Source organism: Chrysemys picta, chromosome 3 (assembly GCF_011386835.1).
Source record: "Chrysemys picta bellii isolate R12L10 chromosome 3, ASM1138683v2, whole genome shotgun sequence".
Classification (NCBI taxonomy): domain Eukaryota; kingdom Metazoa; phylum Chordata; order Testudines; family Emydidae; genus Chrysemys; species Chrysemys picta.
In genome coordinates, this window is record NC_088793.1 from 157,744,388 (window position 1) to 157,763,036 (window position 18,649).

Consider the following 18,649-nt stretch of genomic DNA (forward strand, 5'->3'; position numbering starts at 1 on the left):
ACCAGGGCGGTTCATGAAGCGAGTACACCAACCTGCTGATGCGACAAACATTGACGGCTTTACTGACTTGTATTGGTCGTCTTTCGACATTTGCAGAGCACGCAGATGAATTCCAGTTCTAGTGACAATGTACCCATTTTGTCGACATTCACAACCTTTCTCTAGCTCAGGAAATGAAGCACACCTCATTGGAAATTTTTTTCTTGCTTCTTGGCATGTCTTTTAGTGTTTTATTTTTTCACCATTCTCTTACTTGCTTCTCATTGATACAGAATTCACGAGCAGCGGCGCAATTATTGTTTGCTTCTGCATATTCAACAACTTTAAGTTTGAACGCTGCATAATAAGACCTTTTTCTTTTGATTTCACCATTGTTCATTTTAAATACTAGTATGAAAATAGATTATTATTATTATTATTATAGTTATAGATTTTGTAGGACTTTATATAGGAATGTCACCTGCTTTATCACTGTCAAATTATTATTGTTCTTTGTTTATTTCAAAGCAGCCCTATAGATTGGCATGTCTATAGGGATAACAGGCTATTTCAGTTTTATTAGAGATTCCATCGATTCTGCACCTTATATTTTCATATTGGCTCGAGACTTATGAGATCCATTTCAAACCAATCTAGTCCACTAAACAAAGCCTTTGCAACTTTAAAAGGCTGCAGTATTGACATCAATAAATGGGTCGGCAAACTTTGGCTCCCGGCCTGTCAGGGTAAGCCATTGGTGGGATGTTTTGTTTACCTGGAGCGTCTGCAAGCATGGAGCCCCTCAGCTCCCTGTGACCGTGGTTTCCCAGCCAATGGGAGTTGAGGGGCTCCATGCTTGCAGACACTCCAGGTAAACAAAATTACAATATATTAGATATTCAATTCAATTATTCCATAGAGTTTAAAATCATCAAATTTTGGTGTAGACCCATTTATAAGCCGACCCCCGCTCTTTGATGCGTCACTTTTTCCCCCAAAATATTCGGCTTATGAACAAGTATATATGGTAATTTATTAATAGGAATAACTAGTTTCTAGGAAGGAGCTATGTGCTCTTTACTGAAACAGATATATATTTACTCTGGTTTTGAAACTCTTGCAAATGCTCCTTGTTTAATAAATGCTCTTGAGCTACTCCTAATATTTACTTCAGGAGGAATTTTAATGATCAATATTAAGTTATTTTGTTGTGTTGAATATAAAGCTTTGTTTTTATTTGTATGTCACACTTGCTAAATCCTCTTGGTGATATAATCTCTTCTGTTCAAATAAAATCAGGTAGCTGGAACAGCTAGTTTGTTTGGGGAAAATGAGATTGATGTTCTTGTAATAACAGGTCCTCAGATCCTTCTGTTAGCTCAAAATCAAATTAATTTCACTGGCAAATTCTTTTTCCTGTCCCTGAAAATAATTTAGTTTTAGTGGAGGAAAATATGTGAGAGAGAAAGTTTTCATTTCACAAAATGTGATTGCAAACTTTCCTTGAAATAGCTAAACAATTCACTATTGCTATTCTAAGATTCATACTTTCTCATCAGTCTACTCACCATTTACCTTCAATCCATTCTTCCTTTGAAAACTATATTTCATATTTTGATTTGAATAACAGATCCCTCACAATCTATTTTAGTGTGGGTTAGGATAGGCTACTTTAATTTAATGTTAGTGTTACTTAAGCTCGTGACCACTTAGCAGTTTTTAATTATTAAACGATTGCGCTGTGAATTACATATGTGTTTACGTCTATCTCAAAACACTTTTTCCAAAGAGAGCTCACTTTCCTGAACCAAAGTATTGCTGTATAGATCTTGCCTAGTTGACTGAGTTATAGCTGTATTGTCTCCAGTAACACTGAATTCTTTTTTAATAACTTTTATTCTTTTGGTAAAAAAGAGAGCCTTACAAAAGGTCTTTAATGATACATATTTGCTGAGAAAATTACAGTAATTACAAGAGCATTTTTTGCATTTTAGATTATTTAAAAATATAAAGGATGAACGTTTTGGCTCTTCTTCTGGTGACAGTAACATGAGTTCACAGAATGAATGAACTACCAAATCTAGTGATTTATCATTCCTGCGCTAAACTTGTGAAGATAATATGGTCTTGTAAACAGACTCCAGAATGTGTTCTGCAAGTGATTATGGTCAATCAGTCATCCTGACACTATTTTGCTTATGCCCCTCTTTCTTCAGTTGGTTTGAGCAAAGTAGTGACAGAATGATTGAACAAACTTAATTTACTGGGAACAGATGGGTTGTTGTTTTTTTTAAAGTCGTCATTTTGTCCCAATGATAGCACAGCTTGCAAAGAGAACCTATTTCAAAATGGCTAACTGCATTTGCTCTTTGGATGGTAGGTTATTGTTTGAAGGTCATAATATAGCATTTTACTGGAAACATACCAGCCTCGTGAATTTTGTCTTTGAAATTTGTAGTGCAGCCAAATAATCCTTACTAAATATTTACAAAATAATATTGCGTAGACAAAGCATAGCAATGTTGCCTGTCTGTTTTACCAGATCAGCTCTTCCTATGCTGCTTCTGTTTTTTTGTTGTAACTCATGCCGTGTATGCTTGAATTGCTACATGAAAGCAGAATTTGACCTATAAGAGTACCATAGGTCATCCTTCTTTATGGCTAGAGCCCTACCAAATTCACAGTCCATTTTGATCAAATTAACGATCAGAGGATTTAAAAAATCATAAATTTCACAGTCTTGGAACCAGGGGGGTCCCGAGCCAAAAGATGGTTGTGGTGGAGGCAGAGGGCTGCAAAGCTGTTGTAGGGGGGTCGTGGTATTGCCACCCTTACTTCTGGTGCTGCTGCTGATGATGGTGGCACTGCCTTCAAACTGGGCAGCTGGAGAACAGCAGCTTCTGGCTGGGTGCCCAGCTCTAAAGGCAGGCTGCCACCAGCAGCAGCATAGGAGTAAGAGTGGCATGGTATGGTTTTGGTACCCTCATTTCTGCATTGCTACTGGCGGGAGCGCAGAAGTAAGGTTGACAATACCATAGCATGCCACGCTCACTTCTGCTGGCGGTGCTGCTTTCACAGTTGAGCTTCCAGCCAGCAGCCATTGAGCTTCCACCAGCAGGGCGAGGTTCCCAGAGGTGGGTCTGACCCAGCTCTGGGAGCGGCTCCTGCACGGGGAGTGGAAGTCCCATTGTTCCCCAGCCCAGCCAGAGCTAGCAGCTGGAGCCTGGTGCATGGTAGGAGCCCCCAGTCCTGCCCCCTCCCTGCACTAGCCAGATTTCATGGGGGAGACCAGATTTCATGGTCCGTTACACGTTTTTCATGACCATGAATTTGGTAGGGCCCTACTTATGGCCAATGTCTCTTGCTAAGAAGAGGAGGGAGTATTGACTTGTGCAGGGACTAAGATATGAGACTCATGGATTCCATTCCTCACTTTGATGCTTACTATTATTTAATGTGATGTCTTGAGTGAGTCATTTAATCTTCAGTTTACCCAATTGACACCAGTCTTACAGGAGCTTGGAGTTTAATGGTTCCACAGCACTTTGAGATCTCTGAAAGGTGCTATAAGAGTTTGTATTTATTATGTAGCACTCTTTGCTTTCTAAATTTTTATTTAATCCCTTATTTGCTATAGTATCTTTTCTGGTGCATCTGCTTTGCATGTGTTCCAGCTGTGAAGTAGGCACCCGTCCTGCTCCCCTCAACAGTTATGATTTAAAGATTGCTAAGATAGTGCACAATTTCTCCTTTCTGTATTACTGAACCAACCTATAGCCCTATGTCATGGATAGTTGATGCTGTACCTCTAACTTGACATCCTGTAAATACTGATCATTCAGAGCTCACATTTGTCCTGGAGAGTTGGGCAGAGAACAAGTGCAGTAATTTAGGATGTCAACACTCCTTTTGTGGAAACTTTCTGTAAGTTTCTGTCACTAATACTTCCAATATATATTTTAATAACAAATGCAATGTGAAAACATTGTTAATTGTTGGCAATTTAGGAGACATGTATTCATATGACAGTGCAAATGGACCAAATATAAATATGCAGAAAAATGCAACAATTGGCAGAAAACTGTGCTTGGATGTGGTGCTGGGTTGTCTGCATTGTAATCATTGCAAGTCATGGAATATTTTTCCCATTAGAGCCTTGTTTGTACAACTACAGATATGAAAAGAAGGTATTAAAAAAGGAGTTTGGAGTGTGTGATCACACATTCTAGTAGACTATAATCTCTTTAAACATTTTTAAAAGCTCCTTGGTTTTTTTTTTTGAATAATTTCTTTTCCTACAGGATTTTTATGAATAAAAACAGATTCACTAGGTATACAGTAGTAATTTTATTCCCATAGTTGAGAATAAAACTGTTTTAAAAAAGCCAAAAGCCTACACTTGGTTTTTTATGCTTAGTCATTTAAAGACCAAAGTTGAAATATAAATGTTTGACTTTTCTTTCACGAGAATATAGAAGCTGATAGTTAAAGTAATTCCCTCTGTGTGAGGTATTGTCCGAACACACAAATTTAAATAAAAACTATCTTCGCCTCTAAGAGTTCACAGTTACGACAAAGTATGGGATAGAGGTAGAAAACACAAATTAGCTTTTAAAATAAATATCAGTTATCTATAGTTTGGATATTAATTGGCTAATTTCTTGTAGGTATCTTGGTGGGATAAAGTAGGATTAGGAGATTTAGATATCTCTTCCATTAATTTTAATGGAAGAAATGTCTAAATCCCCTAGATTGCTTTGAAAACCTCAACTGTGAATTATCTTGTACGGTTATCATTTAAAGCTTCTTGAAACAGGAGGAGGTTGTGTTACAGCTTTCATCTTACAGGAGTGTCTTACCTTTTTAGGGGTCCCATTTACAAGAAATTTGATTTCTGCGGTCTGTGCTTTGCTTTACATGTTCCTTCTTCATGTGCCTGTTTAGAAAATCTGAGTTACTCATAGGCAATGTTTGTTTATAGAGCATTAAGGGGTAATGACTAGCAGCCACTCTGGATTTACCAAGAACAAATCATGCCAAACCAGTTTGATTTCCTTCTTTGACAGGTAACTGATTTAGTAGATAAGGGTAATGCAGTGGACATAATATACCTGGACTTCAGCAAGGCCTTTGACACAGTCCCACATGACATTCTGATAAGTAAGCTGGAGAAATGCGGGCTTGGCAGAACTACCATTAAGTGGATACATAATTGATTAAACAACTGCGACCAAAGACTAACTATTAATCGAATGATGTAGAATTGGAGAGACGTCGTAAGTAGGGCTCCACAGGGATCTGTTCTGGGTCTGATGTTGTTTAACATCTTAATTAATGACCCGGATGTAGGTCTGACAGCGTACCACATAAAGCTTCATGGGGGGGGGGGTGTTTATAAATGTATGTATGGTATAACTGGAATATGTTTTGTGCTGCCTGTACCATGTAACATATTTCCGTAAAGGTTATGGTCTACTATATCTATTCATCCTATTTGTACATATATGTCATTTTCTACTTAAGGTTAAGAATATGGGCTGTATGCTTGCTTGGTTTCTAAGTAAGCTTTGTGAGGCATTTGGTCAGCTTCTTTAGGGAGGAATTCGCCAGGTTAAGTACCTGATCAGGAAACACTTGGGGAACTGGTGAGGAACTTATCTGTATTTAGTTTGATTAGGCATAGATTTGCGCATTTTATTTTACTTGGTGACTTACTTTGTTTTGTCTGTTACTACTTGGAACCACTTAAATCCTACTGTCTGAATTTAATAAAATCACTTTTTATTTAGTAATTTACTCAGAGTATGTATTAATACCTGGGGGAGCAAACAACTGTGCATATCTCTCTATCAGTGTTATAGAGGGCGAACAATTTATGAGTTTGCCCTGCATACGCTTTATGCAGGGTAAAACAGGTTTATCTGGGTTTAGACCCCATTGGGAGTTGGGCATCTGAGTGCTAAAGACAAGCACACTTCTGTGAGCTGTTTTCAGGTAAACTTGCAGCTTTGGGGCAAGTGATTCAGACCCTGGGTCCGTGTTGGAGCAGATGGGAGAGTCTGGCTCAGCAAGACAGGGTGCTGGAGTCCTGAGCTGGCAGGGAAAACAGGAGCAGAGGTAGTCTTTGCACATCAGGTGGCAGCTCCCAAGGGGGTTTCTGTGATCCAACCCGTCAGAGTAGGTATAGAGAGTATACTGATCAAGTTTGCAGATGAGACAAAGCTGAAGGTGGGGGGGGTTAGAGCTAAAATTCAGAGGGATCTTGATAAATTGGAGAGCTGAATTATAGATCACATTTGTCTTTGCTGAATTTCATTTTGTTAAGTGCTATACTTAGGGAAGAAAAACTAAATGCACAAATATAGTATAGGGGGAAACTGGCTTGACAGAAGCACTGCTGAGAAGGATCTGGGATTTGTGGTGGATCACAACTTCAACATGATCAGCAATGCGATGCTTTTGCAAAAAAAATAAAAATAAAAAATGCAGTTTTAGGTTGGGTTAACAGAGGCATAGCACACAAATCACAGGAGGTGATAGTACCACTCTGCTTAGCGCTGGTTAGGTCTCAGCTGGAGCACTGTGTCCAGTTTTGGTCACTAATGTATAAAAAGGATGTAGAGAAACTGGAAAGGATTCAGAGGTAACAAAGATGATCAAAGGGGTGGAATGCAAGTCACATGAGCAAAGGCTGAAGGAACTGGGTATTTTTTATTTGGAAAAGAAGAGATTAAGGGGTGATATGATTGCGGTCTTCAGATACTTGAAAGGCTGCCATAAAAAAGATGGAGAACAGCTCTCTTTTGCTACCGAGGGCAGGACAAGATGCAATTGGTGCAAACTACAGCATAGCAGATTTAGATTAAATCTCAGGAAAAACTTCCTAACTGTAAGAACAGTAAGAGAAGGGAACAGACTGCCTAGGGAAGTCATGGAAGCTCCTTCGCTGGAGGTTTTCAAAAGGAAGCTGGATAGTCATCCGTCTAACCTCCTGCGGTCCTTTCTAGCCCTATAGTTCTATGATTATTTTAGAAAAAAATAAAGTAGTTGTGTGTAACCCACTGGCAAAGTGTGTGACAAGCCTTCCGCTAGTGCGGGGGTGGGCATACTATGGCCCGCAGGCTGAATCTGGCCCGTGAGTCATTTTAAGCTGGCCCCCGAGCTCCTGCTGCGGAGTGGAATCTGGGGCTTGCCCCGCTCCGGCACTCCAACTGGGGCACCAGGTCGGGGGCCGCACCACGCGGCTCAGCCCAGCGCTCCAGCTCGGGCGCCGGCTCGGGGGCCGCGCGTCTCGGCTCGGCCACCCTCTGGCACTCCAGCCGGGGTTCTGGGTCAGGGGTCGCATGGCTCGACCCTCTCTGGCACTCCAACCAGGGTGCCGGGTTGGGGACTGTGACGGGTTGGATCACAGAAACCCCCTTGGGAGCTGCCACCCGATGTGCAAAGACTACCCCTGCTTCTGTTTTCCCTGCCAGCTCAGGACTCCAGCACCCTGTCTTGCTGAGCCAGACACTCCTGTTTGGCTCCAGACACAGATCCAGGGTCTGAATCTCCTGTCCCAAAGCTGCAAGTTTACCTAAAAACAGCTCACAGAAGTGCGCTTGTCTTTAGCACTCAGATGCCCAACTCCCAATGGGGTCTAAACCCAAATAAATCCGTTTTACCCTGCATAAAGCTTATGCAGGGCAAACTCATAAATTGTTCGCCCTCTATAACACTGATAGAGAGATATGCACAGTTGTTTGCTCCCCCAGGTATTAATACATACTCTGAGTGAATTACTAAATAGAAAGTGATTTTATTAAATACAGACAGTAGGATTTAAGTGGTTCATAGTAGTAACAGACAGAACAAAGTAAGTCACCAAGCAAAATAAAATAAAATGCGCGAATCTATGCCTAATCAAACTGAATACAGATAATTTCCTCACCAGTGCTCCCTTTTACAGGCTAATCTCCTTTTAGCCTGGGTCCAGCAATCACTCACACCCCCTGCAGTTACTGTCCTTTGTTTCAGTCTCCTTCAAGTATCCTGGGGGGGGTGGAGAGGCTCCTTCTTTAGCCAGCTGAAGACAACCTGGAGGGGTCTCCCACAGGTTTAAGTAGACTCTCTCTTGTGGGTGGAGACCCCCCTCCTCCCTCCTATGCAAAGCCCAGCTCCAAGATGGAGTTTTGGAGTCACCTGGGCAAGTCACATGCCCCTGCATGACTCAGTCTTTGCAGGCCGACGCCATTGTCCACATGGCATCTTGCATGTCTCCAGGAAGACTTCTCATGTGGATTGGAGCATTCCAAGATGCATTGTTCCCTAAGTGTCTCCTGATCAGGTACTTAACCTGGCAAATTCCTTCCTAAAGAAGCTGACCAAATGCCTCACAAAGCTTACTTAGAAATCAGGCAAGCATACAGCCCATATTCTTAAGCTCGAGTAGAAAATGATATATACGTACAAATAGGATGAATAGATATAGTAGATCATAACCCTTACGGAGATATGTTACATGGCACAGGCAGCACAAAACATATTCCAGTTATGTCATACATACATTTATAAGCACCTCCCCCCATAAAGCCTTATGGGGTACACTGTCACAGGGACCATACCACACGGCTCCCGGAAGCTGCGGCATGGCCCTGCTCTGGCACTAGCAGGATTGGGCGCCTCTCCACACGTAGGAGCCAGAAAAGGGACATGCTGCTACTTCCGGGAACTGCTTGATGTAAGCACCTCTTGGAGCCTGCACCCATGAGCCTCTCCCCCCACACTAACCCCCTACCCCAGCCCTGATCCCCCCCCCACCCTCCAAACCCCTCGATCCCAGCACAGAGCACCCTCCTGCACCCTAACCATCTCAGCCCCACCCCAGAGCCCACACCCCCAGGTGGAACCTGCATCCCTTCCCGCACCTCTGCCCCAGCCCTGATCCCCCCTCCCACCCTCTGAACTCCTCGTTCCCAGCCCAGAGCAGCCTCCTACACCCCAAACTCCTCATCCCCTGCCCGAACCCAGAGCCCGCACCCCCAACCAGAGCTCTCACCTGCCCCCCATACCCCAACCCCAAATTTATGGCCTGCTATACAATTTCAATTCCCCAATGTGGCCCTCAGGCCAAAAAGTTTGCCAAGCCCTGCTTTAGTCATTTTTGGACCAGTCACTATCAGTTACTTTTGTAGCAGAAGCGGGTAGAGGTGTGAAGTAGAGATCTCAGGGTTCAAATTCTTTTGCTGATCTCTGAGGCATGTTATAACTGCATGTGTTTCATACAGTGAGAAGAATCTTTTAAACATTTTTAATGTAAAAACTATGATAATCACTAAATTATTTTGGCTAAGCTATGCTGTACAGGAGTTTCACCTTTGTCATTTGTAACACATTTGGGTTTCAGGTGTTGAATATTGAGGCATGCTTCATACAGGGATGGGAGACCAAGAGGGGGAAAGAGCAGAGTAGGGAGATGTGCTGCTGGAGTTCCGGCATCCACCCTTCTGACATAGCTATATCTGACTGCGTCCAGTTTCTAAAAGTACAAGAGGCTGCAGAATGTTATAGGAAGTGAGCAAACTTTTAAATACAGCAGGTTGCTCTTAGTCTGTGTAGTTCAGTAACTTTTAAACAGGATGTGATGGGGTATGTAGACCCTATCCCTGGGTTGGTAAGGAGCAGGGCTTCTATTATGTGTATTCATAACTACATTCCTGGAGATGATGTGTAATAGGATGTGCAAACCTCATCCTGGGTGTTAAGGAAAGTTTTAACCCTCTTGTCCTAGGAAAGGCCATGCTGATTACAGAGACATTTTAAGAAGGGGCAGACATAGCAGGAAGTCAGGGGAGGAGATTTTTCTTAAGCTTTATGTAATGTAATGAGTTCAGTTGAGATGTAATATATGTTCAAATTATGTAATGTAATGTAATGAGTGCCTGAAGCTTTATGTAAAGTAATTAGTGTTCCAGCCCTGGAACTGGAACCCTTCTTGATCACAAGATACACCTTTTGAGAGCTCCTCACGGCTACTCTCTGCACTGGACCTAACAATGACAACAGTGCTGACAACCGTACCAGCTCCACTAACATCAGTGCTGGAACCATGCCCACTGAAACTGCAGTTTGTGGAGTGCTTTCTCCTGCTCCTTACTGGGCCACTCTTCCTCCCCATACCTTGACTGCGGAGCCATCACCTGAGAGATAAGATTGGTACTCTGAAGACATAGTACTGAGCCCCGGTGCAGAACTGGCAATAGATGGGTCACCCACTGTCTGGCCAGCACCAGTACAACCTACCATTATGGCCATATTGACTTTGAGGCTCGCCATCCCACAGATTCTGGAGTGGGGCTCCTTTCTATATCTTGGCAAAAAGGAGGAAGATTATGGTCATCAATGGCATTGTTAGCTGGAGCACCCTCACCAGAACCAGGAGGAGACCACCTGAAGATGCAGCGGAGGTAGTGAGGAAGACATTGCAACGTTTCCTGCTTAAAGAATCCTGATCATCCTCAGATGAAGCAATTACTGTGGCCCGACACCTCGCTGTTGATGACTTCCGGATTTTTCAGTGACTGTTGTCAAGGAGGGCAAACATACTGTGATCCAAGAAAACACTCATAAATTGTTTGACATCTTCAGTTCCTCTGCGCCCCACAAGAATTGCTCTCCCAATCAGTGATTGCATTTTATACCCAGCCAGTACACCCTGGCCTTGCTCCCCTTGACCTCCAGGCACGTGGAAAAGTGCTACCAGGTCCTGTCCAAGGCCTTCAAGCACATTTTATGCACATCCACAGTCGAGGACTTGGCCTTTGAAGGCGTGGAGTTATTTAGCATACTAATGGATGAGGCACTACATTCTTTGAGAGCATGTATATCCCAGCACTATACTATAAGCTTTCCAGTGCCACCTCAGAGACAGAGAATGCCATCTTTCTCTCTGTCTGCAGCCTCAGTATTCATGCAGAAATTTACCCCTCTATTCATGTAGGAGCCTGGCACCACCTCTTCCATCATGCACTAACCTCCCTATGAAGAGCAGCAGATTTGACAAGACAATCAGGAGCTACACCAAAACCACCTTGGAGCTGACCTCCAGAAATCAGCTTGCCCCTTTTCATCAAGCATAGATGCACACTGCAGCTGACAAATGGGTATTGAGCATCGTTGTCCATGGCTATGCCATTCTGTTCGATTCCCTGCCCCCTACCAACCCTCTTTCCCAATACCTGTTCAGGGACCCTCCACATGAGTCTTTTGCAAATGGAAGTGGCCTCATTACTTAGGAGCTGTAGAACAGGTTTCAAGGTGTACAGAGGAAGGGGTCTGCACTCCTGATACTTAATCATTCTGAAGAAGAAAAGGATTCTTTGTCCTCTCCTTGACCTAAGAAAGCTAAACAAATAAGATGCTACCTCAGATTCAGGATGGCAATACTTTCCTCCATTATTCCATCCCTTCAAGCTCAGGACTGGTTTGTGGCTCTCAACTTATAGGAGACATACTTCCACATTGCCATCCACCCAACCCCGAGGAAGTACTCAATATTCACAGTGGGGCCAAGCCATTATCAGTACAAGATACCGCCCTTTGGACTCTCCATGGTACTAAAAGTTTTTATAAAATGCCTACCCATAGGGGCAGCCCACCTAAGGAACCAGGGCATGTACGGCTACCCGTATCTGAATGATTTGCTGATGGGAGGTAGATCACATCAGGAAGCTTTGATAGGCTTCAGCTGTGCCCTTCTCACGTTTGCCTGGCTGGGACTCTTGGTGAACTAAGAGAAATAGCAGAGAGTCCTGTGGCACCTTATAGACTAACAGTCGTTTTGGAGCATGAGCTTTCATGGGTGAATGCCCACTTCTTCGGATGCTCATGCTCCAAAACGTCTGTTAGTCTATAAGGTGCCACAGGACTCTTCGCTGCTTTTACAGATCCAGACTAACACAGCTACCCCTTTGATACCGTAAGAGAAATAGTGTCTCATCCCATCACAGACAATAGAGTTCATAGGAGCCAGGAAGAATTCCACCATAGGAAGGGGATACTTTTACCTTAAGTTTCCTTACTCTCTGGTTGTTACCAAACATTGTGACTTCATACCCAGTGATGACAGTATGGACCTGCCTTATGTTGTTAAGCCATATCCATATGTGATGTTGCTTGCCATACTTTGCCTGAGACCAGAGCACTGGCTCAGGTTGATCTACTCCCCTGTAAAGTACCACTGAGCAGTAGTAGTTTCATCCTTCCTCATGCAAAATTCCTTCTCACGTTGTTTTGGAATTCTATTTGAATCAGTCAACTTTCTTGTGTCTTCTCAAGGCTACATTCCATGCAGACAGAAGAAACTCCACACCTTGGCCATTTTCAGGGTTCTTCGATACTGTACTGACAGGACCAAATCTTTCAGACCATCCCCATGTCTGTGTGCTGGCCAGTCCAAAGGACAAGCCATTTAATCCCAAAGACTTTCTAAATGGGATAATACATTGTATCTCTGTGCTACCAGCTACCTGGTGTACCACTCCCACTATTAAAGCTCACTCCACCAGAGCTCAAGCAGCATCCTGAAAATGCTTCTGCAATGTGCCAGTATCTGAAATCTGCAAAGTTACTATGTGAAGCAGTCCAGTCATGTTTGTGAAGCAATCCAGTCATGTTTGTTAAGCATTATGCACAGAACCTGGTTGCCAAGTCAGATGCCAGGTTTGGGAGACCTTCATTCTATCGCAGCTGATACTCCTCATGCCCTGAATCCTCAATAGGATACTGCTCGCCAGTCACCGAAGGTGGTATACACACTGAAACATACTCAAAGAGAACAGTTACTTATCCTACAGTAACTGTGATTGTTAGAGATGTTTAGTCAGTATGGATCCCAAGACCCTTGCTCCATTCCCACTTCCAGAGTCCTCAGCTAACATGGGCTTTGAATTTTGAGGGAGGGTCTACCTAAAACAACAGGATCCACATCTCAAAGAACCACAATTACTGTAAGGTAAGTAACTTTTCTATGCTTTTAAGGCCTTGTGTTTGTGGAGTGGGTCCTGATGCAACGTTACCTGTATTAAACATAGCTTTTTGTTAATAAATAAATGGTCTTGTTTCTTGATAAACTGTTTGTGTACTGGAAATGTAATTCACGTGGACTATGAGGAAAGCATTTATGTACATCACAAGGAGAGAAATGGAAAGGCATGTAATCCCTATGTTTTATGTATGGTATTTTCCCCCCTCAGTTTTTTCCAGATTACACTGGCAAAAATAGCATACAGTTCCACTTAGAACTGAGGTTTTCATGCAACCTTTGGCAGGCAGGCAGTCACCTTTGGAGTCAAATCATTTAGCTCTTGGAATTGAGCTCTCTTTTGCATTGTAATGCAGACAGGGTTGTCATGGAGTAGTTCTTGAAGGAAATATAGGGCTGCATGAGAAGAAAAAGCCTTAGATGCACTGTCAATATTTTTATGTCAAGACAAAAAACATTTATTTGGATGAGACTGAGTTTTTGGACAACAGTGGATATGATTTTCTTGTAGGTGACACAGAATTCAAGTACTTGAACCAGTTAATTTTCACCTGTTGCCAATATTTTCTGTCAGTGTAAACAAATCCCTTTAGTGCTGACTGTTACCTGTTCAGAAAAACAAGTAAACATTGTAAAGTCTTAATAAGTTAGGAGTGGAGAGATGAAGGTTTCGCAAGTAATCTAAATGAATTAATTCAAAGTTATTGTATGGAAATAATTCCCCATACCAGAAATAAACTCTCATTTTTCAGGATGCCTTGGAGGGCAACATGAAACATGAATGTTAAATGAAAAAAGACATCTTCTCAGAAAACTGTAGATGCAGTTCAGAAGTTGCACTAGTTCATTTACTGGGATGTTACTTAGATTATTTTTTTTATTATGGTATTCATAAGGCACTAAGTCAGGAAGGACAGGAATACCCTCCTCTGTAAATACTATACTGGATTTTCTGCTGTAGTAGAGTTGGCTTCAGGTACTTTTAAAAAAAAACTCAGGCTAGAGCAAAATTTTTTTTAAAAAACTGCAGTAATAAACACATTTTCAGACCCCAGAAAAACATTTGACTCCTATAGAACCAATGCTGCCGCCTTCTTGTGTAAACATGCCATCTTTTATGTGTCAGATGCATTCTTTAAACAAAACAGTGTTAAGTTTGCACCAGATAGTCAGCAAATATCCTGTTGTGCTGCCTCAACATAACCAGCCATTTTTTATATTTCTGGCTGGTTTTTTGTTGTTTAATTTTGTGACCTTTTTTAAAATATGAAAGTGAATGTATCTCATTGGAATTTTCCTTCTCTAACTATTTTTGCAGAATCTAGACATGAAATTACACTTTTTAAAAAGCAAGAATAAGGAATGAAAACATTTGTCCACTGTACACTTTCGACATGGGCTTTCTGTGCTATCTTCTCCTCTCCTAAACGCTTTATTCCAGGAGTTTAGATGCTGATACACTATCTAAACAATTTCCCTGTTCTTTTAAGGCCGTGGTAAATCTCTTCAAAGGCATCTGTTTTTTTTATAGCATTGTACAAAATCCTCTTTTAGAGAAACAGTATATTTATCACAAGATATTGTACTCAAATTTGTACATATACTTCACTGGTTATTTTCAAATAGAGATTGTAAGAGCTTAAAGCTTTTTGCTTTTTTTATGTCCTTTAAAATGATCAGGATGTAAAACAGATGTTCAACATTTGAAATGCCTTTTGAGTTTTTAGGAGAAATAAGCAAATCTGGCTTGTTCAGTTATTTTTCAGAATTGAAATCCATAAAAATGCCTATCCAATAATAATAAAAATCAAAAATTAATTTCCGCACATCCCTATTTTTCCCCATACATTTTATGCATGCACCAGACAGAGCGCATACTTGATGTATGCAATGATTGCCTTCTAACTGGAGTCTCCCCACCCCGGCCACAATTTCTTACACTATAGTTATCCAAAGCTTTCCTCAATCTGCTAATATTTCTTTGTTCTAAAAAGCGCTGGGCCCATTTTCCAGCAAAATTGTAGTTGCATCAGTGCTACCAGCGATGTAAACCCAGTGGTAGAGCCAGGTGCATGTATTTGCATCAAGTCAATTAACCCTGCTCAGTCACACCACTTTGAGTCATTGAAAGTCTCCTCTCCCCCCCCACCTTTGGCTTGTACCCTTCTTGTTTATACTTTTTAGGTCCCTTTGTTTAGGTGTGAACATCCTTGATTACCACTTTAGACCGGAAGTCATCGCCTATCAGTATATGGACAACCATATTTTCTCAATCACAACACAATTGAGTAAGCTTTTACTCTGCATTCTTTTTATGTATTTTTTTTATTTTTTATTTTTATTTTTTTTGCTTAATGTATGTATAAATTTCATTGAGTTCTGGACCCTCAGTATGTTCTTGACATGGACCAGATCAAAAGATGTTTGCTCACATTCAAGAGTGAATATACAATAAAAGAGTATCTAAGTGTCTGCTAATGCCTTCCTAACATGCACATGTATTTCTTCCCTATTGAATATGGTCTGTTAACATTTACATAGCTTTTCTTGTCTCTGACTAGGTTAGCCTCTTTCCCCAGTGACCTAAGCAATCTGTTTTCCCTTGCTTAATTGATAGTTTAGAGAACAGCATACCCACACAGTCTAATACCCCTTTGCTATTTTTATATTTTAAATGTTATTTCTCTTGGATGATACCTCGTCTGTCACATTTCAAAAACTCAGTTGGATATCCAACTGGTAAACAATACATTGTATCCTTTGAGACATGTCTAAGGAATTATATTGTACTCTTCATATTTTTCGCCACAGAGTGTATCTGCTTATGATGCAAATAAGGCTTTTTTGGGTGGGTTTTTTTTTTTTTTAAAGGTGGTATTGGGAGCCACACTATGTCTAGGTATGACTGCCATATAAAAGTCAAAATCAAAACAATTCCTTATTTGGCTCAAAATAGGAAATATCTGAGGATACTTGGGAAAACATGGAACACTTTTTTTTTTTTTAAATAAATAGGTCAGTCATCTAATTTATAATGGAACACAATTTGGAGTATAGCAAGCAATTCCTAAAATCATTACATATTAAATATATAATTTTACATTTCTACTTCAGTGGGAGCTATAGTGAACATCCACATATGATATAATATTAATCTTTTATAACCTCAGTTTAACCTAAGAACAAGTACAGAGTAAATAGTGAAAGCTATAAGACTGGTCTTTCAAGACATTTCCTTGGTTTGAGGAAGGATGTGAATCAAAACTAACTCCTACACAGATTATTTTGTCCCTGATAGAGAACTTAGAAAAATTGAGACCACAGAGTAAAACTAGGTATATAGTGCACCATATTTAAGTGAACACATTGACTATCTAGTCAGTTAAAAATAAGTTATGAGTGGGTTAAGGTAGTACTTTGAATCCTAATGCTAAATTTTGTGGTTTTAGGATGACACTTTCCTATTATAAAAATTCTAATCACTTCTATTGCTATGTGAGACCCACACATACAAAAGAGGAAATGGACTGACTATACAGAGTAGTCAGTGAAAATTACTACATATGAAGTGTTGCCAAATGTACAAAGCAAAATGACTTTTTTCCACTAATCACTTTATACAGTAATCTTAGGTGTTACTTTTAACAGTAAGTTTAAAGAAAAAATAATGTACTTTTTAAGTTGTCTGTGTCCTTGAAAGTGACATTTCTAAGCTCCAACTGCAAATTCAGCGTTTAAGATAAATGTGTTAGACATAATTAGCAAAAATTTACATTCAGTCCAAGGAATTTACATTTGATCCAAGATGACAAGCTAAAATGTGGCAAGTAAATTTCAGTGCAACTTGAGGAACAAATTTTTATCTTCATACTGTCAGTATGGTGATAAGCTTCTGATGTTTTTTCTCTCCTGTTTTTTGTTTTCAGTGTTCTTTTTAGGTGAGTTTTTGAATTCTTTGAGTCTTCCCCTTTTCCCAAAAGTGTGTGTTTGTCTCAGAAAATCTCAAATTTGTGAGCCTATTCAAAGCTTATTGAATACATGTGTTTAGTGCTAAGTCTCATCATATGTAAAACTTTATTTTTGCATTCCAGTTGAACTCTTTCATCCATTTCAAATAAAATCTGTCCGGGAATACATAAAACAATTTGTTGCCGTTTTCATTTGCTATATTGTGTTATGGAGCTTGTTTCATTTTGCTAGAAAGAAAAAAAAATAGGTAACTCCATGTATTTGCTCTATTTTCCTGTGCCTTTGTAATTTGAAAGTTGAAGCTACATTCACTTCTAATCTTCACTCACAGGTCCAACATTGCCTCGACAGAATTCACAGCTCCCCCCCCAAGTGCAAAATGGCCCATCACATGAAGAGTTGGAAATCCAGAGAAGGTAAGATTTTTAGTGAACAAGGGTACATTAATGGCATATTTACCTGGTTTTGATACTCAGCGTTGGAGAGAGATACCAACAGATCTTAATTTTACATTGTAATAGCAGTGAGAGATTTATTGTGCATTAATTGTACCATGTAGATTTAATATTGAAATGTAAAATGTGTGTTCCTTGAAATAATTTACCTGAACATTATTAAACAAGCTTTACAATCCTCTGAATTGAAATATAATATTATCAGTTATTTGACTCGGTTCTTTTGTCTTAACTCCCACATGGTGCCCCATTGCTTTCTCTCTCATGAAGTTTCTTTCACTGTGTAATAGACTGGGCCTATCTTGTAGTTCCTTTCTCCTGTCAGCTCGCTCCCTGGGAGAACCCTCATCTGTTTCTCTCAAGTAGTCCTGGGAAACTATCTTTAGCTGGGGTAGTTTCTTTAATTGAGCTTACTTTACGAACACAGTCCCACCCCTTGCAGACTGTTACTTCTAAGTCTGTGCAAGCATAGCAGTGCCTTCCCTCCAATCCGTCTCTTGCACCAGTAATGCCTGTAACAAGATTTCCTGGCTCTTACCTCAGAGCCTGAGCCCTCAAGGACTGTCCTCTTGTCCATTTAGTTTTCGAACAGTTTCTTTCAGCAGTACTTCCTGTGGCAGTCGGTTGGGAGCACCAGCCCAGGCATTTGGCTTCCTGGAGAACGTTGCAGTCTCCTTTCTGGATTCCTGCTGCCCTCTTTTATCAGGGTCAGCTAATTAAGTTCCACTTCTTTCCTTGGGTGCAGGTGGTCTGATCAGGTAGCCATGCCATGCCAACTCCAGGCATTCTGATCCAGAGGATTGTTATCCCTTATTCCTTCACACATAGTTATGTTCTTTAAAGGCTCTATATTCCCAATATCAGTTAGAAGACCGTTTTAGAAAAATGAATGCTCAAAGTCTCCTAATGCTCAATTGGTTCAGTATAGTTCACTGATGTACACAGTACTTACCTTGCAGTACAATTTCAACCATTCATAAAAATAAGATCCTATTCTTAAACCTAACTTCCTTAGTATTTCAGTCATTTTATTTTTTTATTTACACAAAGTAAATCGTTTTCTAATTAGTATATTCTGCTGGTAACTTTATTCTTACAAACTTTTTAATTGAAGCTCGCATTTTGATAAATTCACATTTTAAAATAGACATATTCCTTTTAAAATTTAATCTTTCAAAGTACCACAATAACCCAGCAGCTTAAATGGCATCAGAGAACATCCAGA

At 40.6% G+C, this 18,649-nt stretch overlaps 1 protein-coding gene across 37 annotated transcripts in view; it reads left to right on the forward strand.

Moving 5' to 3' along the window:
- Positions 1-18,649, forward strand: part of ENAH (ENAH actin regulator) — a 182,347-nt gene that overhangs the window by 118,205 nt on the left and 45,493 nt on the right. For 20 of the 37 annotated variants that reach the window (XM_008175150.4, XM_065590584.1, XM_065590581.1 and 17 more), the window contains one exon: positions 17,301-17,385. In XM_008175150.4, the coding sequence (XP_008173372.1) occupies positions 17,301-17,385 (85 nt within the window). Of the gene's footprint in view, positions 1-15,198; positions 15,289-17,300; positions 17,386-18,649 lie in introns of all 37 variants that reach the window. The other 17 variants (XM_065590586.1, XM_065590602.1, XM_008175139.4 and 14 more) reach the window with 1 other exon arrangement.